At 42.1% G+C, this 27,908-nt stretch overlaps 1 protein-coding gene across 2 annotated transcripts in view; it reads left to right on the top strand.

Moving 5' to 3' along the window:
• The window catches only part of CDCP1 (CUB domain containing protein 1), a 45,070-nt gene extending 23,161 nt beyond the window's left edge, over positions 1–21,909 (top strand). For both annotated transcript variants that reach the window (XM_083577897.1, XM_083577898.1), the window contains exons 3-9: positions 555–908; positions 2,711–3,073; positions 4,291–4,503; positions 8,364–8,750; positions 11,932–12,297; positions 14,973–15,060; positions 18,812–21,909. In XM_083577897.1, the coding sequence (XP_083434023.1) occupies positions 555–908; positions 2,711–3,073; positions 4,291–4,503; positions 8,364–8,750; positions 11,932–12,297; positions 14,973–15,060; positions 18,812–19,247 (2,207 nt within the window). In that variant the 3' untranslated portion in view covers positions 19,248–21,909. The remainder of the gene's footprint in view (positions 1–554; positions 909–2,710; positions 3,074–4,290; positions 4,504–8,363; positions 8,751–11,931; positions 12,298–14,972; positions 15,061–18,811) is intronic.
• The last annotated feature ends 5,999 nt before the right edge of the window (positions 21,910–27,908 follow it).

Raw genomic sequence — 27,908 nt, 5'->3', positions numbered from 1 at the left:
TGAGCTCACAGTAAAATATAATAGCACCTACTTCTCAGGTCAGAATGAGAGTGAGTTCCCATCAATGAACCCTCTGCGTTATTGCAGCATCAATGCCGTGCTAATAAAATATCATTTTTCATCGCATCACATTCAAAGCCTTCAACTGTCACACATTTCCCAGAAGTTCTGAACAGCACAATAGTGATTTTGGTAAAGACACAACCATGGATTTCAGTCTTCAAATAATAAATTAGGCTGGGTGGTTGTTAAATAAAAAGTAAAAAACATGAGTGCCTTGTTTGCTTAGAACAGGGTTTCCCAAACTTGGGTCTCCAGCTGTTTTTGTAATACAACTCCCATCACCCCTAGCTAACAGTACCAGTGGTCCGAGGTGATAGGAATTGTAGTCCAAAAACAGCTGGAGACCCAAGTTTGGGAAACCCTGGCTTAGAATGTGCATAGAGAATTACTAAATGCTCTTAATATAAATGAAAGAGTAAAGGGATTCTGATTTAACTGGATGGTCTTGTGTGATGATCATTCTTACATTATGTGTGTCTGTGTGTTTCTAGATTGTATGAGAGGACCATGTCCCTTCGGAGATGTTCTGCTTCTGCCTTCTGGGTTCCTGCCCTTTAACAAGACCTTCATATGGGATGTTAAAGCCAGAAGGTTAGATGGGCTTGAACTGAAGTTCTCTCCGTTCTTAAGACAAATTCTGCCTGGAGAGACTTGCCCTGACCAAGTTCTTTACAACATCGGCACCCTTCTTAATACGAACAGAGTCAACATCGGAAACTTCTGTGGAAATGGTACTGTGTCACGAATCAAGGTGCAGGGGGGAGTTATTATGACCCTGAAGCTTCCATGGGACTCTAATGTCCGTGTCTCTGGCTTTAAGCTCGAAGGGAGGTCTTCCATCCAAAGTGAGTATGATTTGCTTCTGTTGTCAGCAAAAAAATTAATGGTATTTTAAGACACTATCTTTAAATGTGGTTCTGTAGGCTTGCTTTCTTCTAAGTGGGTTGGAGGGGGAACTTCCTGGAGTAGGTTTCTCTCAAAGACATTTCCGGTTTTGCAGTGGGTGAGGGAGATCAGAGAAGGTGCTGAAGGACGGGGTTGGAAGTAGAAAGTTTTGAAGGAAAGGAGGGAGAATCCTGACCTTCATTTAGCATCCTAAGCCTACTTGTGAGCAATATGGAAGGGGCTAAATTAATGCACTGGGCTGTTTCTTAAACACAAGTGTGCATTTGTATATTAAATAATGTGCCAACATAACACAAGAATGGTATTACATGTATCTAGGGAAGATGTAGACTAGGTAAAATCCTAAAGGCCTGTCCAGTAGAATGGATGTGGGATGGGATGAAGGCACATGTTACTTCTCACACTTTTAAAGAGGTGTGTGTGTGACCTATGTGCTCAAAAAGTAACGTGAGGAGCGGCCCTGGTATATACTTATTCTTTTTGTCATAACGGAAATTACCTGTTTCTTTCATGTTGCATGTTGCAGTTCTCTTTCACAACTATATAACCTAAGGACGAGGGTTGTTTGAAAGGGCCCTGTGACAAAATTGCTCTTCATAAAAAAACAACAACTTTACCTGTGTAATGTGAGTGTGCTTTCAAACAACCTCCCTTGAACCAACTGAAAATCGTTTTAGCCAAATTGATAGTGGACCAATTTGCCCCCCCCCCCACTTTCATCTGTATTGCTTGTTGACTGTGTATTGACCTATAATACTTCTGCCAAACTACCATGGTTCAATCTGACCACCAGACCGTACAGAATGGGTTTTTCTTATAAGCCAAAGCTGCTTATTAAGAATAAAGAGTAAGTTAGCTTATACCAGTCCACATACACATAGAGGGACCCCAGGGGCCAGGTTTAGGTTTGATGAGGCCCTGAGCTACTGACGGTAATGGGGCCCTTTATATGTCCAGCTGTCCTTTGTCAACAACAAATTGTTCTGTTTTTGTGTGTGTTGAATATATGCTATACAGTATGGTAATCTATGGACCTGCACAACACAAGACACTGTTGCTGTATGTGGGTTTTATTTTATTTGTTTTTTATCTTACATTTTGGAAATGTACATCCAGTTTTTTCCCCTTTAATTTTTTGGAGGGCCCCCAAGAGAGTGGGGCCTATAGCTTGTTTAGCTTATATGTAAATCCAACAATGAGGGACCCCCAAAAAACCACAATGTCACTGTCTTCACTTGAGCCAGAACTTGCAAGCTAAGCCCATGAGAGAATACAACACACATATCACCTTAGAAACTAAACCAGGCATTGGCAAACTCAGCCCTCCAGATGTTTTGGAACTACAATTCCCATCATCCCTGACCACTGGTCCTGTTAGCTAGGGATCATGGGAGTTGTAGTTCCAAAACATCTGGAGGGCCGAGTTTGCCTGTGCCTGAACTAAACGCATAAGCTCTCTTTTATGCTCATAGTGGTCATGTCTGTCTGTCTGTCTGGGTATACTTCTCAGTCAAAGGTAATTGAAACTCTTTTTCTTGGGGGCCGAATTCTGGCACCAGCTTGGCGTTGAGAGTAGTTCTAACAAGGCAAGGGTCACTATCCTGAGGTTTCTGGTGACTGCTGGGTTGGGAAGAACGACTGCAATGCAGCCACTCTCTAGTTCAAACAAGTTTATAATTTTGAGGTTCGCCGGTGATTGTATGTGTTCACAAATGCTTGTCTCCCTTTGTGTTTAAAATAGGGTTGTGCATTGTTGAATCCACATTTCAAACAGAAGGAGAAGCAACCTTGATATCTGCCAACTACCCGGTGGGGTTACCAGAAAACGAACTGGTGGCCTGGCAATTTGTCATTCCGTTCAACTTAAGAGCACGTATCTCTATCCTCAACTACACCATCGCAAAATGTGAACGGAACTTTCAGACAGTCGAGTACCAGTTACCCGGGCAGCACCCTCAAGAGCTGACACCCAAAGAGGGGCAGTCGGTCGTTCTTGCTGGTAATTTCAACCTTTCCATGCAAGGCTGTAAGCAATATCAACAGAACGCTGGGGCCCACAATTTGCATTTTAAAGTTTTTGTTCAGCGCCCTGAAAATGAAGAGAGTAAGTAACCAATTCCCTCTTTTCCTTTTCCTTTTCTCTTTTCTTTGGTTAATGGGTCTGTGTGTGTGTGTGTGTGTGTGTGTGTGTGTGTGTATATAAAAGAGAGAGAGAGACCACACACCTCTGTGCACCGCAAAACTTAATGGGGCAAAATATGCACTATGGGTTAATAATACATTTTTTCTTTTGGAAAAACACCACACCATACAGTCGTACCTTGGATCTTGAACGCCTTGGCTCCCAAACAAATCGGCTCCCAAACGATCGATACCCGGAAGTGAGTGTTCGGGTTTTCAAATGATTTTCGGAAGCCGAATGTCTGGTCTGGCTTCTGATAGGCTGGAGGAACTTCCTGTAGCCAATCAGGAGCCGCACTTTGGTTTCCGAACATTTTGGAAGTCGAACGGACTTCCAGAACGGATTCCGTTTGACTTCCAAGGTACAACTGTACTGGAAAAGATGGCCTCAATAAATAAAAAAATAAATAAAAGTAAAGCATTGCTTTCTGGTAATTTTCATGCCCGTAAGTAGGAATGGAGTCGGAGCTGTACCTTATATTGGTTACGATTGGAAATTGGATTTAATAATAAATTCAGTTCCTGAATTTAGAAGGCCATTGTCAACATGACTTCCCTGTCAGAGATTAAGTTTAGACAGGGGCGTTGGACATCCATTCAGTATTTTGGGCTAACTGAAGTTTACTACGTTTGTCAGGTAATACCATTATGAAGAATAGCATGTTAAAGCAAACCTTGGGGCCGTCTCCTCTTCGGAGGTTACAATGGGATTGTTGCAAAGGAGATGGTTGCCAATGTCAGGAAACTGCTGTTGGAAGAAGGGGGAGAGAGTGAGTGGACATTTTTGTGCCTGTTGGTGGATTGAAGTCACTTAACTTTACAAAAGCACAAACTTAAAAGGAGGACCCACAATCGATAACACACTGATTGATAAAGTATTCCATTGATATGCCATGACAGTTGCTTATATGGAGAATTCAGGTAGTTCATAGTTCTATTCAAGAGAGGGGGTAACTTTCTTGTAAATTAGAAAGAAGTGAACAGCTTAACGGTTTCAAAACATAATGCCCCTAAGTAATTTAGATTCTTCTTTAGATCTTGCAAATCATGGAACAACAGCTGCACTATTTTCTTATTTTTAAGGAACGGGCTAGGTGTTGCAGTTCTTCTAAATGATCTCCTCTGTTTTCTTGTTTTCAGATGTAACCTACAGAGTTGACCTCATGAGAGAGAGGGACTTAAATCTTACAATATTTTCGAAGCCAACACAGCCTGGAAGTTTATGCTTGATCTGTATTAATCGTAGTAAAAAATGTGAGACCAACGTGACTTTAGTATCCGGTTCCAGTTACACTATCGCCTTACTGTGTAAAAATACAGAGAATGTGAGGGTAACGGCTGTGCAGTCTAAAGGTATTTGGCGGGGAGACATCTGACAAGAATGTATTCCTATTTTTACTCGCCCTTCCAAATGCTGTTTGTTTTCGTCATCTGTCCTTTTGTTGCTCATTAGGCTTGACTAATTAGAAATAACATTTGAGTTTTTAGATGGGCAGATGGAGCTGACATAAATTGTCAGTTGATGGGACCACCATCGTACGTTCTGCGAATGCAAGTTCCCATTTTTTATCAGATTGCAGAAAGTCCCACTTTCTGTTCAGGAAAACAAAAGTGTAGCTCAGTCTCCACAGATGCCATTGCTTTTAAACTTACTCTTCTGTCTTCATTATTATTATTTTTTTACAATAATCTTTATTACTTTTAAGACTTACAAAAAAAGGAAAAAGAAGAAAAAAAAGAGAAAAAGACAAAATAGAGCAGAAAAGAAAAAAAGAAACAATACAATACAATATATAAACAATACAAAACACAACCTTAACACACTAAACTAAACTAAACAAAACAACAACAATTTAAAAACATATACCATACCATTTCATTACTCTATCTTTCATTCCCTTATTTCATCGACCTCCTCTCACCTCCCTTTTTGTATTCCACTTCTGTTACTTGTTTCAGCAATTCCTTTCCATCTTTCTCTATTTTTATCATTATGAATATCTTAACATATTTTTAGCCTTATTTTCCATTAATACTAAAGTACTTATTTATACTTAACTCCTTATAACATTTCTGCTAAAGCCATAAAGTTTCATTCCAACAATTTTCTAACACTCATTAATTTTACAATATTTCTATATATAAACTTTAAACTTTCCCAATCTTCTTCCACCATCTCTTCTCTCTGGTCTCGGATTTTGCCAGTCATTTCCGTCCATTCCATATAGTTCATCAACCTGGAGATCTTCTGTCCGAGGCTCTTAAATCTTTTCCAAGTCCCTTCTGCAGTTTTTCTTCATATTCTTTGATGCTGAAGAGCAGGTCTCGGGGGGGCCCCGACCCAACATTGCCCCCATTCCCTCTCGACAGGCCAGCCAACTCTCCACAGCTAGAACCAAGGTCCATACAATATCTCAAATCATGTTTCAAGGCTCCTCCAAATCCAAAGGCCTCCACAACTCCAATCACCTCCTGACCCAGATTCAGGACCCAAAGGTCAGCAAATCCCTGCATGAAAGAGTCTATCCAACCTTCCTTCTCCAGTCCAAGCAGGGCTCCAATCTTCAAATTCTGGCTTTTTCTATATTCATTCATAAAAGGCCTCCACTTATAGTCCTCAATTTGCCTCTGTAAGGCTGGGGCTCCCACTTGTATTACTTTAGGTTCAACAAGAACAACTTTCTCCTTCGTCTTCTCCCCAGTTTGTCCTGTCAAAGTAGGTTCCTGTGTCAAATCCTGAACAGTTTCTGTATTGGTGATCACTTTTTGTCCCAAATTAATCACTTTTTGTCCCAAGTTCTCAAGTTTAGTATTCATAACATCCGTCTTCTTGTGGAGCTGTTCCAACGAATAGCTTATCTTACATAATACAGTCACTAAGGCTCCTTCTGTTGACATTCTTAAGATCCAAGGTCAATCTCTGATTCTCACAGTTCTTATCTTGCAGCTGGAAAAACCCCAGCTCCACTCTTGTAACAGTTTCAAAAGCTCCCTCTAGAGGGAAACAGTCTCCACTTGTATCAATCCTTTTAAACACAATTTAAACTATAAAGCTAGTTTCAATTTTCAGTTACTTTTCCTCCTTTTTAAACGCAGAAGGGGACAATGGAAACAATATATTTCTCTTATTTATCCATCTGTCAACATACTTTCTGTTCACAGTTAATGAACTCTACCAAGACGTCAATCTTACTGGCAGCCCGTTTCCAGGTTCAGAGCAGTGGTAATTTGATTTTTCACTCTCTCCTGCAGGCTCACTAGGTCCAAAATTTCCCCCCTCTTCTCCTGCTTCCAAGGGGGGTTTAATAGGTTTAACCGATGGAGATTTAATCCTTTACAAAATACTTTCCAAGGCTTTAACTTGCGACGTCTTTGCTTCAATCTGTTTACAAAAGAGGAAGGCGGACTTCTTGTTTAAAACCTTCCCGTTTCAATGCCAAATTAATAAATTTAAAGATCCAATTTTCCGTTCTACTCACGGGTAGTTGTTTAAAGTCAAATTGTCCACAGGAAAAAGTCAGCGGTCTCCGGCAACAGCGATGCGGCTTCACTCCATGAAAGAAGCAGTCAATTCGAAGCACCGCGCCGCTCACCCCACTTCGCTCCAGATCCCCAAATCAGGGTTTCCCCGCGAGTAGGGGAGGCGCAAAAGGTGCTAGCCGAATCCCAGGTTCACAAGCTTCTCCCGCCTGTGATTTCAGTGGGTCTCCGCCTTCGCCGTGGCGGTCAGACCCTGATTTCCACGGAGCAAATTCCTCCCGATCGGAGGAGCTCCGCCATTACCTGGAGGCGCCAACCCGGAAGTCCTGTCTTCATTATTTTTAAAAGCGTGGGGTTTTGACAAGGGCAGTGCTGTTGTAATTCGGGTGCCTATATAACCTTTGCAGTGGGCCTTATTTTATCACGCTGTTTCTTTTGTTTTATCTATCTCTTAATGAGAGCTAAAGTGCTTTTCTTTAATTTTTTAAATAAAGTGAAATGCTCCTTAAACAAAACAGTCTTACAGCCCTGTTATTAACTATAACCACTATCATTTTAGTTAGATACTGCTCTTGCTCTCAATGAGTGCAGGGCAGGGGGGCACCATAATAAAACACAATAAATATATTCAGCAGTTGTTTTTTAAAAAAAGATAACATAGTAGTGTGACAACATAATAGCAACCTGTTCAGTAAAGGAAACTCATAACCTCAAAGCCTGGGGGAACAAATATATATTTATTATATGTATTTAATTTGTATCTCACTCTCCCTTGCTGATCACAGATCCATGACATTTTAATACTAAATAATAACAACAACAACAACAACAACAACAACAACAACAACAACAATAATAATAATAATAATTTTATTATACACCACCCATCTGGCTGGGTCTCCTCAGCCACTCTGGTCGGCTCCCAACAGAATACTAAAAACACAACAAAACATCAAACATTAAAAACTTCCCTAAACAGGGATGTCTTCAGATGTCTTCTAAAAGTTAGGTAGTTGTTTGTTTCCTTGACATCTAATGGAAGGGCGTTCCACAGAGCGGGCACCACCACCGAGAAGGCCCTCTGCCTGGTTAAAAAATGACTTAACCCTTTATTTGTGTTATAAAATGAATAAAAAATTTGGGGGGAAAAAGACTTAACCCTTTTTGCTGGGTTCCATTTTTTTTAAAAAAATATTCTTATAACGCTATAACTATTTCACTGTTTTAATTCCCCCCCTTAAATTAGTGGAGTTGACTATTAAAAAAATAAATAAACTGAGATGACTCCAACCACAAATGTTAATGTGTGTTTGGCATCAGATGGTTGATCATGTGAAATGGACGTTCTCCATATTTTTCTTCTTCTTACCCATGTTTAGAGACCACAATCACCTCCATGGGCCACTTATCTGTCTCCTGTGTAGGTGGTGATGACCACATTCCTAGGTACCTGACCTCCTAGGGAAGGGAGACTTGTCCACAACAACTTACACCCCTCTTTTGTATGCCCCCTGCCATCCTCTAGCCCTAGTCTACAACAGCCCCATGGTTGACCTGACTCTTAGCAAAATTCCTTGCTCCCCAGTAGGCCTTTTTCCTTGACTCCTCTCTCCCAGACTCATCAAATTTCTGCATAACTCTTTGAATACCCCATATGTCTTCTATGGGTAGCCACCTGCCTGTTTCTCTGGCTCAGAGCCTATGGCTATAACCATGTGTCTTTCTCATTGCAGTCTGTTGGAATTCCAAAGCCTGCCAGATGAGACCCTTCCATCTGGCTGTACCGCCGTTTCTTACTGGGCTGCCAATCCTGCTTGACACGTTTACGTGGAAACTCCAGGCCCCGGCAGACACCCTCATAGAAATCAGGTCTCCAGCCTCGAAACTTAAGCAACATATCCCAAACCGGAATCAAGTATGCTCTGGGGGTTATAGTTACTCCATTAATGGCAGCGCCCCAGAAAAGGCGTTGCGACTGGGTGTCTTCTGCCCTGGTGGAGCCATTGAGAAAATTCAGATGAAAGACAACATCACTGTAATGCTTAAGACGTATGGCAGAAGGTGGATTAGTGAGTCTCTGAAACCGAACCTCACGTTGTTTTTTATGCCCGTTATTCAAGGTGAGTTTATTCTGTTTCGCTCCTTCTCTGCATTCAAAAAGTAAAGAAAGTTAAAATCTTGTATCAGCCCAGTGAAAGGTCCTATCCAGAACTGATGGCAAATATCCCAAGGTTGAAATGTGATTATTCTTTTTTTGGGGGGGGGGTGTAATATCTGAGATCTACAGTGGTGCCCCACAAGACGAATGCCTCGCTAAACGAAAAACCCGCAAGACGAAAGGGTTTTCCGATTTTTTAGCGGCTTCGCAAGACGAATTTCCCTATGGGCTTGCTTCGCAAGACGAAAGCCCATAGGGAAATCTCCGGGGACAGCGGGGAAGCGCAGCGCGCCTTCTCCTCTGTTCCCGGACCTGTCCTGAAGGCTTGCGGTGGGAGGTCCGGGAACAGAGGAGAAGGCGCGCAGCGCTTCTCCTCTGTTCCCGGACCTGTCTTGAAGACTTGCGGTGGGAGGAAGGTTTTCCTCCCCACCGCCAACATTCAGAAGGCTGTTCTGAAGGCTGGCGGTGGGGAGAAAAGTCCTTCTCCCCATGCCAGCCTTCAGAAGAGGTCCGGGGACAGACTGTCCCCGGACCTGGTCTGAAGGCGGTCTCCATAGGAACGCATTAATTGATTTTCAATGCATTCCTATGGGAAACCGTGCTTCGCAAGACGAAAAACTCGCAAGAAGAAAAAACTTGCGGAACGAATTAATTTCGTCTTGCGAGGCACCACTGTAGTAAAATTTGGATTATGGTAAGGAAGCCTTGGTGGTTGTCATCTGAAAGGGTTATATGGTTAAGGATCCATGAGCAAGAGAGGGAGCTTTTGTGGGGTCAAAGTCATCCCTGTGAAAATGTTTAAAACCCCACCAAAATTCATTTCAGTTTGAGATTTCGGCAGACGTTGCCAGCATGGATTTTGAAGCGTTGTCTGCAATGATTGTGCCTAGACATTTTGGAAAATTAAAAAAAAAAAATCAGATTGCCATTAAACAAAGAGGTGTGATTTGGTAAAGAAAGAAGAAAAAATACAGACAAATAATTACTATATGCAGCAGCAAGGATAAAGATCTTCACCTGTGGACTAATAAATTATTGAATGTATTAATACGAATAGAAGTCATAAATATTGCAGCTGTTGAATAAGGGACTATTATTATGATTGGAATACAATTGGATTAAATAAGACTTTGGAAGCAGAAATGTTTTTTTTTTTATTAAGCCTGTAATCCTAGCATGTGGGGGGCCACCAAAATTATACAATTGGATATTTGATTACCGTATTTATCGCCCTATAGGGTGCACCGGCCCATAGGGCACACCTAGTTTTTTTTGGGGGGGAATAAAGAAAAAAATTTTATTTCCCCCCCAGGCGCGGGGCTGGGGCGGGGGAAGCTCTCCAGGCTTCAGCGAAAGCCTGCATTTGCCCCATGGGACGCACACACATTTCCCCTTAATTTTTGGAGGGGGAAAAGTGTGTCCTATAGGGCGAAAAATACGGTAATTTATATTTGATTTCGTATTGTGATTTGATATGGATATAATGAGGCATATTTTGGATTTTTGTAATTGAAAACTAATAAAAATTAATTGGGGGGGGGCACGTGGAGAGAAACGAATGGTCTGGGAAAGGGGCCATGGGTTTATTTATCAAAGGAGAGTTTAGCATGTCTGCTTGCAGACAGGTTTTGTGGCAGGGCGAGTTTAGATCTTCCACAGCATGTTTCGCCGCAGCTCTAGGATGGCTGAAATAGAGAATCAGGGAGAAGGGAACATGGAAGAGAGAACAAGTTTATTTTCTCCTGGTCTGGAGGGCAGGACTCGAACCGGTTGCTTCGAGTTACAGGAAAGGAGATTCCGACTAAACATTGGGGGAAACTTTCTGACATTAAGAGCTGTTCAACAGTAGATGGTCTCCCTCAGAAGGTAGTGGATTCTCTTACCTTGGAAGTTTTTAAGAAGAGGTTGGATGGTCATTTGTCATGGATGCTTCAGCTGAGATTCCTGTATTTCAAGGGTGTTCTGTACATAGTATGCTTAGTGCTAAGGTTTAGTCATTTCCAGGGTGGATGAAAATCAATGATTTTTTAAAAAATAAAAATAAAAAACCGGATTCTTAAAAAATTTAAATCTGATTTCTTTTATTTAAATTGGATTTTTAAAAATTTAAATCGGATTTTAAAAATAAAATGCTTTTGGAGGAAAAACCTTTCTAAAGATAGTTTTCTATTTAAGTTACATTATAGCCCAAAGGCTGTTCATCAGGAAATAAGGATTTGTTTTAAGTTTTTCATGTGAGCTAAAACTCAGCCTGTTTTTGTTTTTTTTAAAGAATTGTTTAACCACATCACTTAACAAACCGATGCTATAATGTTATTCTATGCTATAATGTTACTGTTTTAGTTAACTAATGTTATTGTATAATGTTATTGTTTTAGTTAAATAAATTGTTTAAATTGTTATTAAGGGAATGATTATTTTCTCCTTCCAACAAAGTACAGCAGAAAAGTTGTCCGAATAATTTCATAATCACCTGTCTTTGTATTTCTACTAGTATAACCAAATCAGTAATTTTTTGATAAAACTGTAAAATCTACTCAGAAAATTTATTATTCCAAAAATGAAACCTTCATCTGGTTGTAAATATTAAGATTATACCAGCAAGAATGAGTCTTTCCGTTAAAAAGTGATTTAAATCAAGTCTTACTGACAAGTGATTTAAATCTATTCGATTTAAATCAAATCCACCTTTGTCTTATCATAAGTTAAGTAATTGTAAGTTAGTTAAGTCTGCTGCAACTGGATTTTCTTACGGACTGTGCCAGTCCTGAATGTATTGGATTTTTTACCATTATGCTCAGTTGCCTTCAGTAGCAGTAAAGCTTTGCTGGATGAAGTACAATTGCCTCTGGTCTACTTTTTGGGAAACTGCTATGTGTTTAAGCTTTTCCTCCACACGTATGACATAGGTGACCAACTCTACAATTCTATGACTCTATGAGAAGTGATTCAGTGGGATGTGAAACCAGGCAGATTCTTTTGTGCGGGGTATACACAGTTTTTTTTAGCACAGCTTAAATTGCAGGATCTGCATGTCTTTGAGATGGCTAAGCTTTCTTTCACAAAGGGTTTATTTTGTTTTGCCATGGGGGAAGTAAAGGGCAGCAATGACTTCGCACATTTGTTTTTTTGTGCCCCCGCAGAAGAGTGTGTATTCAGCGTTACTCCAGATCCAAAAACTGAAGTTTACCTGCAGACCCCAAACTGGCTGGAAGGTCTGCCTCCTTTCACATCTGTGTATTGGAACATCACCGTCCCGGCAAAACAAGTTGCGCAGCTGTCGTTCCTGAAGGACCGTATGGGTGTTACTTGTGTACAGAGCCGGGCGAACATCTATATTCAGGAACAGAGACCGAATGCGGAAGAAACCGTGCGCCGCGAAGATCAGAAACTACCTCAATCTCTCGATCTGAAGCATCATTTCTGGGTAAACATCACTAACTGTAAGCCGGCGACCAATCAACAACTGAGCATGCAGTTCAGGGTGAAGTTCGTTCAGAAAAAAGCAGGTGAGGTACCACATGTTGTGCGTTGTTTCACAATAACCAAAGGGAGGTTCTGTCCTGACAATTGTTCATCTTTCAGTTCTGTGTTCTTTTCCCATGAACCTACAGAGTTGGGAAAGAACTTTCTACCTGGTTTCAGTCGCACAGGGGTTAATTTCCTGGGCTACAATGGTACCTTGGTTCTCAAACTTAATCCGTTCCAGAAGTCCGTTCCAAAACCAAAGCGTTCCAAAACCAAGGCACACTTTCCTGTAGAAAGTAATGCAAAATGGATTAATCCGTTCCAGACTTTTAAAAACAACCCCTAAAACAGCAATTTAACATGAATTTTACTATCTAACGAGACCATTGATCCATAAAATGAAAGCAATAATCAGTGTACTGTACCATAAAATAAATAAGACAGTGTTGTAGATGATAAAAATTAAAATTCTTTTTTTTTTCTTACTTGCACTGACGATAGTCATTGTTTGGATGGGGGGCTTTTATCCATTTCCGCAGTCACACAATCAATCAATCAATCAATCAATCAGTAGCTGAACTGGGTTCCACACAGTCCCAAAAACAAATGAACCGAAAAAGCCTCAAAAACAAAAATGCGAAATAAATAGCAAAACGAAAGCGCCAAACTTAATCTGTTCCGGAAGTCTGTTTGACTTCCGAAATGTTTGAAATCCAAGACGCAGCTTCTGATTGGTGCAGGCACCCTGGAAACAATAGCCAACAACCACATTGGACACTCGGCTTCTGAAAAATGTTCGGAAACCGGAACACTTACTTCCTGGTTTTTGCCGTTTCGGAACCAAGGCGTTTGAGAACCAAGGTACCACTGTAGTTCCTAGCTGTCAACATGGACTTCCTTCTCTTACACACTTCTTCTACCTATGTTGAGCATCTTTTCAGCTGCTTTCAGCAAGCTTGTATCCCCCAAACCACTGGACCACTTCCCCTGCCAGCCTGCAAGGTGGGGGGGGGGTTGCTTACAAGGATTTCGGAAGGAGGTGTATGTGGGACTCTGTCAGCTCCCAGGGCCCTCGCACAACCTTCCCAGAGCCTGGTAAGCAAGGAAAACCTGTTGGGTGTAAGGTGTAAGGTGCAAGTTTGCCTGTGCTTCATTTGTTACCATAAACTGTTAACTTTGTGTAAAATGGGATGGCGCTATCGGAAGACTCTGCTGCATTAGTAAAGAAACAGCGAATGGAACGCGCTATAAACATGCAACACCAGGTGGCACCCAAGAGCAGGAAATTTTAGAACGCCGTTTTCCATAGAGATTTTTTTCTTTTGTTGACACGATCTCATTTCTGTCTTATTTATGGCACACACACACACCCCTTGTGTTTATATCCATCCAAACAAAGACACACATGGTTCATATTTTAATGGCGTAACCATGGCAGAAATGTTCAGGGGTGCTTTTAGTGAAACTCCCTGTTGAAACATAGAAACTACCTAACAACATTGCATATAGAAGGGAATAACTCTTCGCTTTTTTAGTGTATAAATATTCATGGTGCTGAAGAGCAAATCTGGAACATATTTCCTGTCACAGCTGAACTTTTAAATGAGGCTAGATAGTCATAGCAGTTGAGAGATTATTTTATCTAAACTTCTTTTTCTATTCTATTCGGGATGTCATACGTGGGAACATTTTTTAAAAGAGAGAACATCTTGTGCATGACTCTTTTGCAGTTGCGTAACTTCTTGTGATTTCCCACCGCTTCTATTTCTCTCTTCCCCTTCCCACCATCCAGCTGTTAACTACTGGACAGACCGTCTTGCATTTGTTGAAATTCTCCTGATTTACAAGTTGCTGTGTATTTCCTCCCACCGCCTTCCCCCAGTGTGTGTACTAAATTGCAATATATGGATTTTCAATTGTAAATCTCTCCCAAGTGTTAAATGCATGGCATGAAAGTTAGTCAGGAGAGAACCCCACAGCTTAATTCCTTCCCTTCCAGACCCCCTTCTATCTCTTTTCTTCTGTTCTTTGGATTGTGTGTCTATGTGCACACGCTCATAAAAATCTGAAATGTTTCAGAAGCGAGCAAATGCAGCGACTGTGAAACAGGACAAGATGAGCCACCTCTTCGACTCATAGCTGTCAAGCGTCCCTTATTTGGTGGGACAGTCCCTTCTCCCAGTGCCATGTCCCGCTGCTGTCCCTTATTGATGATGTCCCTTAAATTTCCCGGGTTTCAAAGGAAGCAGCTCCTCTCCCTCCCTCCCTGCCGGCCAGGGACGAGGGAGGCTCCAACTGTGTTGCTTGGCTGAGTTGCTCACCCAATAAAGGAGTCTTAAGAACGACTGGGGGGTGGAACTTGCATGCCTTGTGCTGATCAAATCGGCCGCGTTGCCTGGGGACTCGCATTTGCTCAGCGCTTCCCAGCGGAGAGGTGACGGTGGTTTTCCTTGCTGCATCCCCTTTGCTGGGTTGCTGCGCTGTGGGAACCACCACTTGAGGCTTCGTTTGGCTGCTGGCTGGGCTTTCTGCCTTTGGCTCGGAGGGGCTCAGAAGTTGAAAGTTGAAGTTGAAAGAAGTTGTGCTTGGAAAATCCCTTATTTTGGCTGCTGATCCCTTATTTTCAAGGCTGCTGGTCCCTTATTTTCAAATCTGTAAGTTGACAGCTATGCTCCGACTGTATATCACTGAATGTTTCACTTTTAACTTTTTGCAGGTTTGGCAGTCATAATCGGCGTGGTGGTTGGCGGACTCGCACTGCTATCAACGATCGGGCTTGCCATATTCTGCACTAAGAGGAAGAAGTAGGTTTCTCTTGTTCTCAGAGGTTTTCGGTGCAGATTAAAACATCCCCTTTTTGCCTGAGGCAGACCCAGGTTTTAACAGAGTATTGCAGGCGCCAAACCAGGGAACCCTGAACGTTATTCCTTTGTGAACTGGAGCCTTGAACGTGCTTCGATCTCTTCCTACTTAAGATGTGACCTGAGCTGTTAGAACTTGCTGTGCCGGTGGCATCGGGGCAGAAATCGCAGCAGGAAATTTGTCGTCCTGGCACACACACTGGCTGCATGTTAACTGGCGCAAGAGCTCTATTTGCACACCTTAAGGCAAGAATGGGCCATCTGTGGCCTAACATAAAGTGCCCTCTGTAAGTAATCAGTTCAGACCCCTGGCAGCCTCCCCCAGAAGTCCGTTTTGTAGCAGGAGATGACTAGCAATGAATTCTAACTGGTCCTCTTGAAGGACAAGTTTCCCCCCTGAGATTTATTTCTTAGTGCTTGAAAACTTGCCAAAACTGTTCCAACTTCTCTCTCCCAGTAATGCCTGCTTGTTATGAATCATTTCTTCTAAAAGTAATTTTTTTCCTCATTCCCTGGTTTAAGGCAACTACAATTTAATATAGACAGTTGGTTGAACTTGGTAGTTTCCACCACAGACTTCTTGACCTCTCTTCAGCACCAACAAATGCCATCCCCCCAAAGCAACCCCCTTGGCTGTCTCGGTCAGAATACAGTCAGGAAGGGAGAGACCCAAGTTTCCCAATTCTCTTCTGCTTGTGGAAGTCACATTGTGATGAAGCAGTGATTCATGTCTGTAGTTTGCCCCCATTCAGAGGCACTTGGGCCAGTGTCACGAAGACTTTAGCCTGTATGAACTCTTAAGAGTTCTGAGTCACGTTTATTTTTGAGATGTGTGTATCTTCCCATACTATGTGAACGGGGAGACATATAAAATGAAGTTACACCAGAGGAAATGCTAAAATTAGGGTGTTATCTGACAGCAGCGTTTTTGCAGGGTGGCTATTTCACATGGTTCCCTGTGTGAAAATAAAGTGGGAAATTCAACGCTCCATCTTGAGATATAATAATAATAATAATAATAATAATAATAATAATAATAATAATAATAATAGTTGTTGTTGTTGTTGTTGTTGTTGTTGTTGTTGTTGTTGTTGTTGTTGTTGTTGTTATTTATACCCCGCCCATCTAGCTGGGCTTCCCCAGCCACTTTGGGCGGCTTCCAAAAGAATATTAAAATACTGTGATACATGTTAGGCTGAGATATGTTAGGCTGGCGGCCATGCAGCCCAAGGCCTTTTTAGCACAGTCCCCATAGCTGTAAAACTCCTTATCTGTTAAGTTCGATTCCTTTCCTTATAGTTGTTTTTATTCCACGAAGCTTCAGATCAGAAGAATCTTTATTTGCATCAGTCACTAGCCATAGCCATAGCAATAAAATAAAATAAAATGCACTAAAGATAAGGGTAAAAGCTTAGCTATGCAAAATGCATTCTAGAGGTTTACATCAATAATCAAATAACAGATCTTATCCTAATTGCACCTGCTAAACAATTTGTAGTTTTTGCTGTCACCTGGTTATCTTCAAGTTCAATTCCTCTCCCTTTAGCTATTTTTATTCCATGAAGCTTCTGGGCCAAATTGAGTGTTTTATACTTGCTGTTGTCTTGGTTAATATAGTCATACCTTGGATCCCGAACGCCTTGGTACTCAGAAATTTTGGCTCCTGAATGCTGCAAACCCGGAAGTGAGTGTTCTGGTTTGCGAATGTTCTTTGGAACCCGAACGTCCAGCGGGGCTTCCGATTGGCTGCAGGAGCTTCCTGCAGCCAATCGGAAGCTGTGCCTTGGTTCCCGAACGTTTTGGAAGTCGAACGGACTTCCAGAATGGATTCCGTTCGACATCTGAGGTACCACTGTATAAAAACTGCTAATTTTTAAGTTAAAAGGAAGATGATTTATACAGTTAAGTTATTTCAGTTCAGTTGATGATTTATACAGTTAAGTTATTTCAGTTCAGTTGACGATTGTAATTTCCTGTGCAACTTCAGACTCATCAAACCAGACTCAGCCTGCCAGCCTTTCCCAGTGGCCAGTGTTAGAAACTCAGATATATAAGCTAATTGCCAAATGACAACTTAAACCTTGACTACAGTCACCACAACAGAATGTCTGGGCACTGTTGCTATTAATAATAATAATAATTTAATTTCTATATCACTTTCTATTAAAAATAAAAACTCAAGGAGGTTTATAACACATTAAACCATCAAATAAAACAATCCAGAATAAACCAAACTCAAGTTTCAAGGAAAATATTTCAGATCCTTCTCTAAGTGCCTTTTTGCTATCGCCATATATTTATATCGCCATATACCCACCTAATTTACATAGCAGAAGTACTCTAGGAAGCCAGTGTGGTGTAGTGGTTAGAGTGTTGGACTGGGACCTGGGAGATCAGGGTTCAAGTCCCCACTCAGTCATGAAGTTCACAGAGTGACCTTGGGCCAGTCACAGCCTCTCAACCTACCTTGCAGGGTTGTTGTAGAGATTAACTGGTGAGGGGCTTGAACCATGTACTTCTTGGAGAAAAAGGTGGGATATAAATGCAGTAAATAAGTTCTTCTGCTTAACCGTGTTTAAGAAAGCTGGAGGGGCCGGCCGTTTGCAAAACGCCCCTGGCGCCTGGCTAATTTCAAGCACTGCCAGTGGCTCCCTGGGGCTAGAGTAAACTTCTTTCTGGACCTGCAAAACAACCAGTGAAACTATCAGGCCACTGGCAGGCTGCAATATGTACATATGAAAGGCAGAATAAAGGATGTTCTAAACAAACTGGATGGGCTAATTGGCCAAACTAAATGCGGGTGGCACTGTGGGTTAAACCACAGAGCCTAGGACTTGCTGATCAGAAGGTCGGTGGTTTGAATCCCCGCGACGGGGTGAGCTCCTGTTGCTCGGTCCCTGCTCCTGCCAACCTAGTAGTTTGAAAGCACGTCAAAGTGCAAGTAGATAAATAGGTACCACTCTGGTGGGAAGGTAAACAGCGTTTCTGTGCACTGCTCTGGTTCGCCAGAAGTGGCTTAGTTATGCTGGCCACAAGACCCAGAATCTGTACGCCGGCTTCCTTGGTCAGTAAAGCGAGATGAGTGCCGTAATCCCAGAGTCAATCAGGACTGGACCTAATAGTCAGGTGTCTCTTTACCTTTACCTAAAGTGGATATTACAGGGAGTATTTAGATCTAAATGCCTACCTGGGAGTGGAGGTTGGAGAAGCAGGATTTGGGGTTAGGGTCTAGCATTTGTCTAAGGTAACAATTGATCACTCTGGCAAATGTCTGTAGATGTAGACCTAGCTCTTTTTGGGTAGCCGGGCAGAGAATGCAAGTTTATAATTAAATATGACCCTTTTTTATAACTGGGCAAACTAGCACATGCTTCCTAAGCTTTGCAAATCGAAATGATTAAAGAGAAAGTGTGTGTATGTGCAGTACCGTTGTACCTTGGTTTTTGAACAGCTTAGTTCCCAAATGTTTTGGCTCCCGAACGCCGCAAACCCAGAAGTGACCATTCCGGTTTGTGAACTATTTTTGGAAGCCGAATGTCCGATGGGGCTTCTGATTGGCTGCAGGAGCTTTCTGCAGCCAATCAGAAGCCGCCCTTTGGTTTCTGAACATTTGGAAGTCGAACGGAGATACAGCTGTAAATGCAATAGCGGCGTTATTTTTAACATTTCTTGCTTTGTTTCTTTTTTCCACCAGAAAAAAACAGGAAAACCAGACTCCAGCCATAGGAGTGTATAACGGTAACGTCAACACCCAGTTGCCTGGAAAGCAGGGAATATTCAAAAAGAGGAAAAAGAACGAGTCTCATATCTATGCAGTTATTGATGACACCATGGTTTATGGGCACTTGCTAGACGACTCTATGAAACCGGAAAATGCCGAAATAGGCGTGTACCAGCCTTTTACTGGGCCAGTGAGTACGGCCCCTTCGCCGCCTCCGATCAGGAAAATATCCAAAGCGCCCAGCATGGAGGAATCCTCTTTCACGATACTGACTGACAGTGAGATCTATACCTTTGCACAACGCAAACCGGAAGAACTCCAGGCCAATGGTGACGTGACTTCGAGTGGTAATGGAAATGTCGGCAAGTCCTTGCTTGAGGAAAACGAACAGGAAAATTCAGAGCTCTAATGTTTATTTGACGGTTCAGATAAGAAACGAAATCTTGCACCCATTTTTCCGTGATTTACCTTTTTCCAAAAAAATGAAAACAAAATACTTTGGTTGCTGCAGCTCTGTTCCGGTTTTCGAATGAACGTGCTCAGACAATGTATTTCCGCAGCATGTTTTGCAGGGATACAAGTAACTTTGAACATGGAAAAGGACAGCGAAGCTGTATTTTCAGTCGTCGTAATAGCAGACCTGTGTTTTTTAAAAGGCAATAAGAGGTGGCACACTGGAGCTTAAACGAAGCTGGAGAACTAGGTTGCCAAAAATACCTTCCTTCCTGTGTTTCTTGTGCAGATTTCAGCCATACTACAGAATAAAAAATGTGGGTGTGCAGAATGGCATAGTCTGAAGATGGTTTTTTCACACCGTAGCCTTGTCATAGGAATATGACTTTTATTATTCATGTGGATTCACTTCCTAGGATGTGACGAGGATTACACCAGTCCTTGAACGGACAATGCCTACAACAACTGAACAGCAAAGTTATTGTGCTATTTGTGAAAAAGAATTCTACTTCTCTTTTCAATCAGTTGTATGGTGTATGTATATATAGTTCAGGACATTTCATTTTCTTTCTTTTTTCATCTATAATTTTGTTGTGATTGTCCTGCAGTGATGTTTTTAAAACTAAGACCAGTGTGTCGTCCAGGTTCTTTTTTTATTTTTATTTAAATAAAAACAATTATTTAATTTTTATTCATGCATATAACATAGCAGTTTCCACTTCGCCAGCAAATATGCAAATGATATAATATTGCCAAGGTTCCTGTGCAAAGAAATGATTAGTTCAGCATGAATGAGGCTGCTAATCTGCGCAACCCTTATAGTGCAAAAAGGATAGACGTCAGTATAAAAAATTCAAAATTATTTATGGGCTTGACCTCGATGGATGTTTGAACAATGTTATGCTCTGAAGACGCGTGAAAATATGCAGCTTTTGTGCATATGTGCAACCAATGGCCAAGTCCTTGCCTTCAAATATATAAGAACGAGGAAGACAACAATGCCATTTTCATGGCCTGTACAACTCTGGATTTTGGCAGCATAAATTGCCCCAAACCTATGTATTCAAGTGCCTGGTTTTGTGGGTAGGTGAGCCACTTTGTGGAACATAAATAATTTTGCATCCTGTGCTAGACTTCCAGAGAGGCGCCAGCTGGCTTAGTGTGAATTAACTCTTGCAAAGTGATGATTAAACAGAATGCAAGTTAGGAAAGGCAAAGTTTGCATTTTTAAAAAATGACATAACACTATGTCACTTGACTGAATACGATTGCCGTACACAGGCTCCACTCAGAAATATTCAGCAGTTAATACAATGTGGGGAAACATTTCCACTGGGCTTTGTGGCAGCTACTTGACATTAGCATTTCATCTTTGTACATAAGTGTTTGACTGTTGCGCAAGGCCTCTTGCGCAACTCCCATTTACCTCAGCAGTTCTTGAGCAAGGGCTGCGTCTGGCAGCATGTGTCTGTGGGCGTGCGCGTGCATCATACGCAGAGTTTTAACTAGTCACAGAAAACGGATAATAGTTAAAATCCAGAAGGCGGTTTGGTGATGTTGTGCGAGAGCAATGGGGCTTCCTGGGGCATTCTTCCCCAAAGACGCTGCGCTGCCTTAAGTTTAAGTTGCTTCTGGAACTCAGGTGAAATATCAGCTGTGACTTCTGAGCTGGCAAAAACGAGCAGCGCCTTGTAGTTTTACAAAGAACTTTTCTGGATTCCTTCGAAGTAACGCATTCAGTAAATTTTGTGCAGCCATGTAAATTTGTACCACCCAGATCTTTTCACTCTAAATGTGTATAAGTTGAAGCCAGTAACTCCAGTTCCATCATTAGCATTTAATTTTCACATTAATAGTACTTCTAGTCTGTGTATTGGCTCTCGTCACTTAAATTACATACAGTAGTCAGGATGTCTTTTTGCAGTTCATTCTGTGGTCTGTGTGAAATATCTTGGCTTCGTGTTCACTGTTGGGCATCTCCCATTGCACGATTGTGAAATGGATGAGGCTTGGGTCTCCGTAAACATCATTTTTGTATGCATATATCATATGAATTTGTCCTGGAAGGTTGGGCCTTTTTATAAATGGGAAAGTATGTTATGACACTGGGCATTGTCTTGCTAAAGTTGTGTAAAGCCTTGTTTCCTGGCAGTATGACTGTTTCTAAAATAATCCCCCCCCCCGCCCTCAGAGTTGTATTTCTTGTAGCCTCTGTGAATGCAGAACACTATGCAATAAAACCTTCATGAGAATTGCAGGCACAGACTGGGGTTGCATAATTATCCCCCAAGTTATTTGTTTTGATGCCACTATTTCTATATGCCGCTCAATAACTTATTCACTGTATAGTCCTCTTTTTTTATGCTGCATTTGAAGTGTTGTCTTACAAGATGCTGTCATTGTAAATATTTGTGACACTTTTGTACCTGACTGAAATCCACAGTGTTCCTGTTCCACAGTCTTAAAATGCTGTAATTTCTTAAATCCCAGGCTGTTTTTTTTAATAATAAAAAAATGCATTTTCTGTGTTTAACAGAGAGGGACATGTTGATGCAATGGGTCTTTTTTTTACATGTGTGAGTTCTTCAAAACTGAAATAAAATGGTGTTTACAGTTAACTGCTGCTTACCTGCATCTTAAGTAACTACTGTACTTAACAGAAGGGCTTTTTTTGAACTCCCTTTTTTTGGTTTGCTGGTGGCCCCAGATTGGCAGGAATTTTGCTCAAAATGGCATCATTCTGGTGCTGCTTGATGTGCATGTATCGTATTTTTTGCACCATAACACTCACTTCTTTCCTCCTAGAAAGTAAGGGGAAATGTCTGTGCGTGTTATGGAGGGAATGCCTACGGGTGGCATGCCTACGGATTTTCCTCCTCTAAAAACTACGTGCGTGTTATGGTCGGGTGCGTGCTATAGAGCGAAAAATACGGCAATTGGTTATGGATCATTGGTGAAAAATCAGGAATGACAGTGTACTGTACTGTTAATCCGTATCCTCCCTTCTGACAGAACCATTTCTGCTTAGGGGCCAGCAGTGTTTGAAACTCCCATTGTTCTAGGCGCATTTTGCGACAAGGAATTTCATTAGCGTGAGCAGTTTCTGAGCTCTGGGCGCCTAAGATTTCAGATTAAACCTCAGAGTGGAAGGAAAGGAGGACCTTTTTCTGCCTCCCCACTTCCAGCTACTCTCTGAAGCCTGGAGAAGAGACCCTCTTAGAAATATTAGTGGGGTGGGCAAGGGAAAGCTAGACCATGCGAAAAATAAACACAATGTTTTAGCTGCAGTTAATTCATTTCCAGCACTGTATTGTTCTAAAAAAGCACACCTAGGCATTCCGTTGTTGCGCCCATAACCTCGGTTTCAGGTGCCATTTAGCTCCTATCTTTCATAGCTCAGTTTCTAACAGTGGGAGCCAGATAGCTATACTTCCATCCCTCCCAGAATTCTGTTTTTATTTTCCAACTGACCACCCCATGGCTTCTAAGCAACCTCAGGCCTCATTCAATTTCCCCCCCTAGGATGTGTGTTCATGTTACCACCTTAGATTTGCATTCAAGACCCTTTTCCTAGTTCTGCTGATTCCTCTCTTGTTTCACAGTGGCCCTGTTATGTTTTCATCTGCTTGCTTATTCAATGTCGAATTCTTACCTGTACAGCAAACTGAAAAGTATCTATGAATATATTGGTCTTTCCTGAACAGACGACTGTTCTTCTCCTTGACATCTGAGAGGATACTAGTCAGTAAAGGTGAAGAAAACCTCATTGTTAGTAATTCAGGTCAGTGGCGTAGCATGGGTTGTCAGAACCCGGGGCAAGGCAAGTAATTTGCACCCCTAACCCGTGGATTTGTGCCCCCTAACCCTAACCCCCAGATGTTGTGCCCGGTGCGGCCGGCCCCCCCTGCACCCCCCACGCTACGCCACTGATTCAGGTGAGCAAGGATCCACCTTCAATTGCAGGTGCTCCAGAATCTAGCAGTCATCCAGTGGGTGATAGTCAACTAGGTTTTACTCAAAAGTAGGCCCGCTGAAATTAATAAACATGACTGAGGCCAGGGTGTACCAACTCAGAGGCACCATCTTGCGCCCAGGATTTGGGTGGCAGTGGCACATGTTTTGTGCGCATATCGCATCATTGGGCAATGCGCCCTCCTGATGATGTGACATCATGCGTATGACATCATACACACATGGCTTGCATCGCCGGGAAGAGGCTTCCTCAGGACAAAACAGTCATTGAACTGCACTGTGCTCTGGCCCTTCTGCCCTTTCAACATCAAGGGGGCCCAGTAAATATTGAGGGGTCTGAAGACCTCTCCACCCCTAGGAGTTCACTGGTGTTCAAAGCCCAAGTGCGCATGTCATTCCATACCCAAACTCCATAGGTATTCTGTACCATCTTGAGAAATACTCCTGTTTGATGCATTTCCCCCACAAAGCAGGTTCCATATGATTTGAAAATGGAAGCCTCGGCCCAGTATACCTGAAGGAGCATCTCCACCCCCATCATTCTGCCCGGACGCTGAGGTCCAGTGCCGAGGGCCTTCTGACGGTTCCCTCACTGCAAGAAGCAAAGCTACAGGGCCTTCTCGGTAGTGGCGCCCGCCCTGTGGAATGCCTTCCCATCGGATTTCAAAGAGATAAACAACTACCTGACTTTTAGAAAACATCTGAAGGCAGCCCTGTTCAGGGAAGTTTTTAATGTGTGACATTTTGATGTATTTTTAATCTTTGTTGGAAGCCGCCCAGAGTGGCTGGGGGGGGGGGGCTAGCCTGGTGGGCGGGGTACAAATAATAAATTATTATTATTATTAGTAGTAGTAGTAGTAGTAGTAGTAGTAGTAGTAGTAGAATTTTAGAGTTGGACGGGACCCGAGGGACATCCCTGGGCAGCCTCAAACCACCAACCTTCTTGTTAGCAGTCAAGACACACTGAGCCTTAAAATGAGATGCGTACATTTCAGGCTACCGTTGTCCATGTGCAGACACAGGTTAGGTCTGGGGAAGAAAGACAATCCCGCCTCTTCTCTGGTCTGTACAGCCAGTGATTTTTTTCCTTAAAAAGAAATGTTTAGGGGTACTCTCATTTTCCTACTCATATTGAAATACTGCCCCTCAATGAGGCCAAACTTAGATTCACAAAATGTTTAGGGGTATGCGTACCTGAGTCCCCTCCCAGAAAAAAAGCACCATGTGCAGCAATGTACCCCTGGGGGTGAAAGAGGAGAGCGCAAAATATGGTCTGAAGCTCAACATCAAAAAAACGAAGATCATGGCCACTGGTCCCATCACCTCCTGGCAAATAGTAGGGGAAGAAATGGAGGCTGTGAGAGATTTTACTTTCTTGGGCTCCATGATCACTGGAGATGGTGACAGCAGCTACGAAATTAAAAGACGTCTGCTTCTTGGGAGAAAAGCAATGACAAACCTAGACAGCATCTTAAAAAGCAGAGACATCACCTTGCCGACGAAGGTCCGTATAATTAAAGCTATGGTTTTCCCAATCGTGATGTATGGAAGTGAGAGCTGGACCATAAAGAAGACTGATTGCCAAAGAATTGATTCTTTTGAATTAAGGTGCTGCAGGAGACTCTTGAGAGTCCCATGGACTGCAAGAAGATCAAACCTCTCCATTCTTAAGGAAATCAGCCCTGAGTGCTCACTGGAAGGACAGATCCTGAAGCTGAGACTCCAATACTTTGGCCACCTCATGAGAAGAGAAGACTCCCTGGAAAAGACCCTGATGTTGGGAAAGATGGAGGGCACAACAGAGGACGAGATGGCTGGACAGTGTTCTCGAAGCTACCAGCATGAGTTTGACCAACCTGTGGGAGGCAGTGGAAGACAGGAGTGCCTGCCGTGCTCTGGTCCATGGGGTCACAAAGAGTCGGACACGACTAAACAACTAAACGACTAAACAACAACAACAACAGCAATGTAAGAATGTGACTTGTAACGCAGCAGAGGATAGTGACCTTGCTGTGTTTCAAGCTGCCCATGTGAATTTCAGTAGATCTACTCAAAGTAAAAGTTAGCTGACTACCACCGTAGGTAACCTGGAAACGCCTAGTGTGTTCTTTAAAAATCCAGGCACATTCCTTTGACTTCTGTGACACATTCTTCCTCATACTGCTCTGTCTGCACCTGCTTGCTTGTGATTTAAATAACCTTGATGAATCAGACCCCATTCAACATCAACAAAGATTCTGATGAACGCAAGGAATCACATTCCTTACCAGAGATTTGATGTATGCTTGTTAAGGCAAGCTGCGTGGTCCACCGTGACAATCCTAAAAGGAAAGCTGATTTTACAGTTACTGCTGGCTGCTTTTTCTTTTTTTAAAAAAAGAGGTTCCAGTTCTTTTTTCCATCATATGTATCCTCTTTTGGCTACTAACTCCCAGAATTACATGATTAATGCCCAATTAAGGACTTGAGGCCAGACATAGGATAGCTCATCTTCATTAATAGCTGTGTGAATAATGGCATTAATCATACATTTTTGTACACTTGTGGAAAACGAGCCCGTCTCTCCTCATACTCATGCTTGAAATTCAGACACTGGAAATCACCACAAAGATTAACTCTGTCGGTGAAGGTGAGGATCAAGGTATTTACGTATTTTTATAAAAAAAAGTAATTAAATTTTTGTTTTACAATTTAAAATACTCGTTTTTACATCCTTGAAATATCAACGACTTCCCTTCTTCTCTTTCCAGGTTTCCTCATAAATCCCTACATATTTTACAAAAAATATACCATTCAGTAATCCATAATTGCATCCATCAAAGACTATTTACACTGTTGAATTTATCTTTATGCTGCCAACGTTTTCAACTGTACACAATTATTTCCCATGTATTCAATAAACGCTTTCCAATTTTCTCTACCAAGGCAGTGATAGACATGGCTGAGTTAAGACCCAGATTACTAGATTTGGTAAATATCTGATTGCACAGAATATGTCTGGTATTGATTGATTTGTTTTAAAACAGCAGATACAATTGATGGGCTTCAGGACACAAGACAGGAAGTTAGTCATCTTTCATTGAAAATATTTCCCCCACCTGCTATTTTGACAGAAAAAGTGAAGGTGTTTTGGGGCCGTTTTCCTCCTGCAACAGACAGTAACTTTAGGAGGCAAGAATTATGGCAAGAGAGAAATAATTGCTACCCCTCACTAGATGCCATGACTCTCACCCTCAGCTGGTTTTCTTTTTTAAGACCTCTTAAATGCAACCACTCGTGTGCAGTTTGGCCCTTGCAGCTTGATGCATGTTGTTGTTGTTTAGTCGTTTAGTCATGCCCGACCCTTCGTGACCCCCTGGACCAGAGCACGCCAGGCATTCCTGTCTTCCGCTGCCTCCTGTAGACTCATGCTGGTAGCTTCAAGAACACTATACAACCATCTCGTCCTCTGTCGTCCCTTTCTTCTTGTGCCCTCAATCTTTTCCAACTTCAGGGTCTTCTCCAGGGAGTCTTCTCTTCTCATGAAGTGGCCAAAGTATTGGAGCCTCAGCTTCAGGATCTGTCCTTCCAGTGAGCACTCAGGGCTGATTTCCTTCAGAATGGATAGGTTTGATCTTCTTGCAGTCCATGGGACTCTCAAGAGTCTCCTCCAGCACCATAATTCAAAAGCATCCATTCTTCAGCAATCAGCCTTCTTTATGGTCCAGCTCTCACTTCCATACATCACTACTGGGAAAACCATAGCTTTAACTGATGCATACCAAAAACCAGATTGTTCAAAAGCCTGAAGTCTCCAGGTTTGCTTGGCTCCCTCCAGGTGGAGGGCTTGAATCTTCAGGTGAGTGAAAGTGTTGAAGGTTAAAAAACCTGTTCTTCCTGGATCTTGCCAATTAGACACAGGAGCCAGAGGAGAGAGAGAGAGTCCAGCAATTTTATTACTTTGCGCAAAGTAAGATGCAGTGGGATATTTCTCAAAAGCTGAACCCCTAAGTGTTGTTCACCTGGAGTTTTTATAGGGTTTACACACACACACACACACACACACACACACACACAATACATATAAAATCCAATCAGAAGCCCCCAGACATCTGCAGAGGGCAACTGGCGAAAAAAGCCATTGGATACAACTTTTTGCGATGTCCACGTCTGCACATTGATGTGTCAGCCCTTTGATGGCTTTTTGCTTTTTACTAAAAAATGCCTGCATGGATAAAGTTCTGAAGCCTACTGAAATAAAAAAATAAGGTCTTATATATATAATAAATGTTCATAAATGTACCAAGCAAACATGTACATAAATATATAAACCACATGTCTGAAGCAGCACAGGAAAATAGCCCTGAAAACCATTTTGACTCCCAAGCTGACCAAATGATTTCTCTGCAAGGTCAAGGAAAATTGAAAAGCCTTCCCATTGTCTTTTCCTTCACAAATCCTATCTTAAGTGTATGTCTGTGTATGAATAGAGTGAGCCTGTGACCTGGCTCAGGAACTAAGTATTTATCACTACAAAAGACTGGCCAGGCTCCCCAGGGTATCCAATCAAGTAAGCATTAACAGGTAATCTGCCAGACAGGAGGTAAAACAACGCACTCAGATTTCTGTTGTAGACCGCCCTTTCTGTGATGTAGGTATGATGTGT

The sequence above is a fragment of the Podarcis filfolensis genome (assembly GCF_964270895.1).
Source record: "Podarcis filfolensis genome assembly, chromosome: 12".
Taxonomy (NCBI): domain Eukaryota; kingdom Metazoa; phylum Chordata; class Lepidosauria; order Squamata; family Lacertidae; genus Podarcis; species Podarcis filfolensis.
This window is presented reverse-complemented; position numbering and strand designations above follow the sequence as displayed.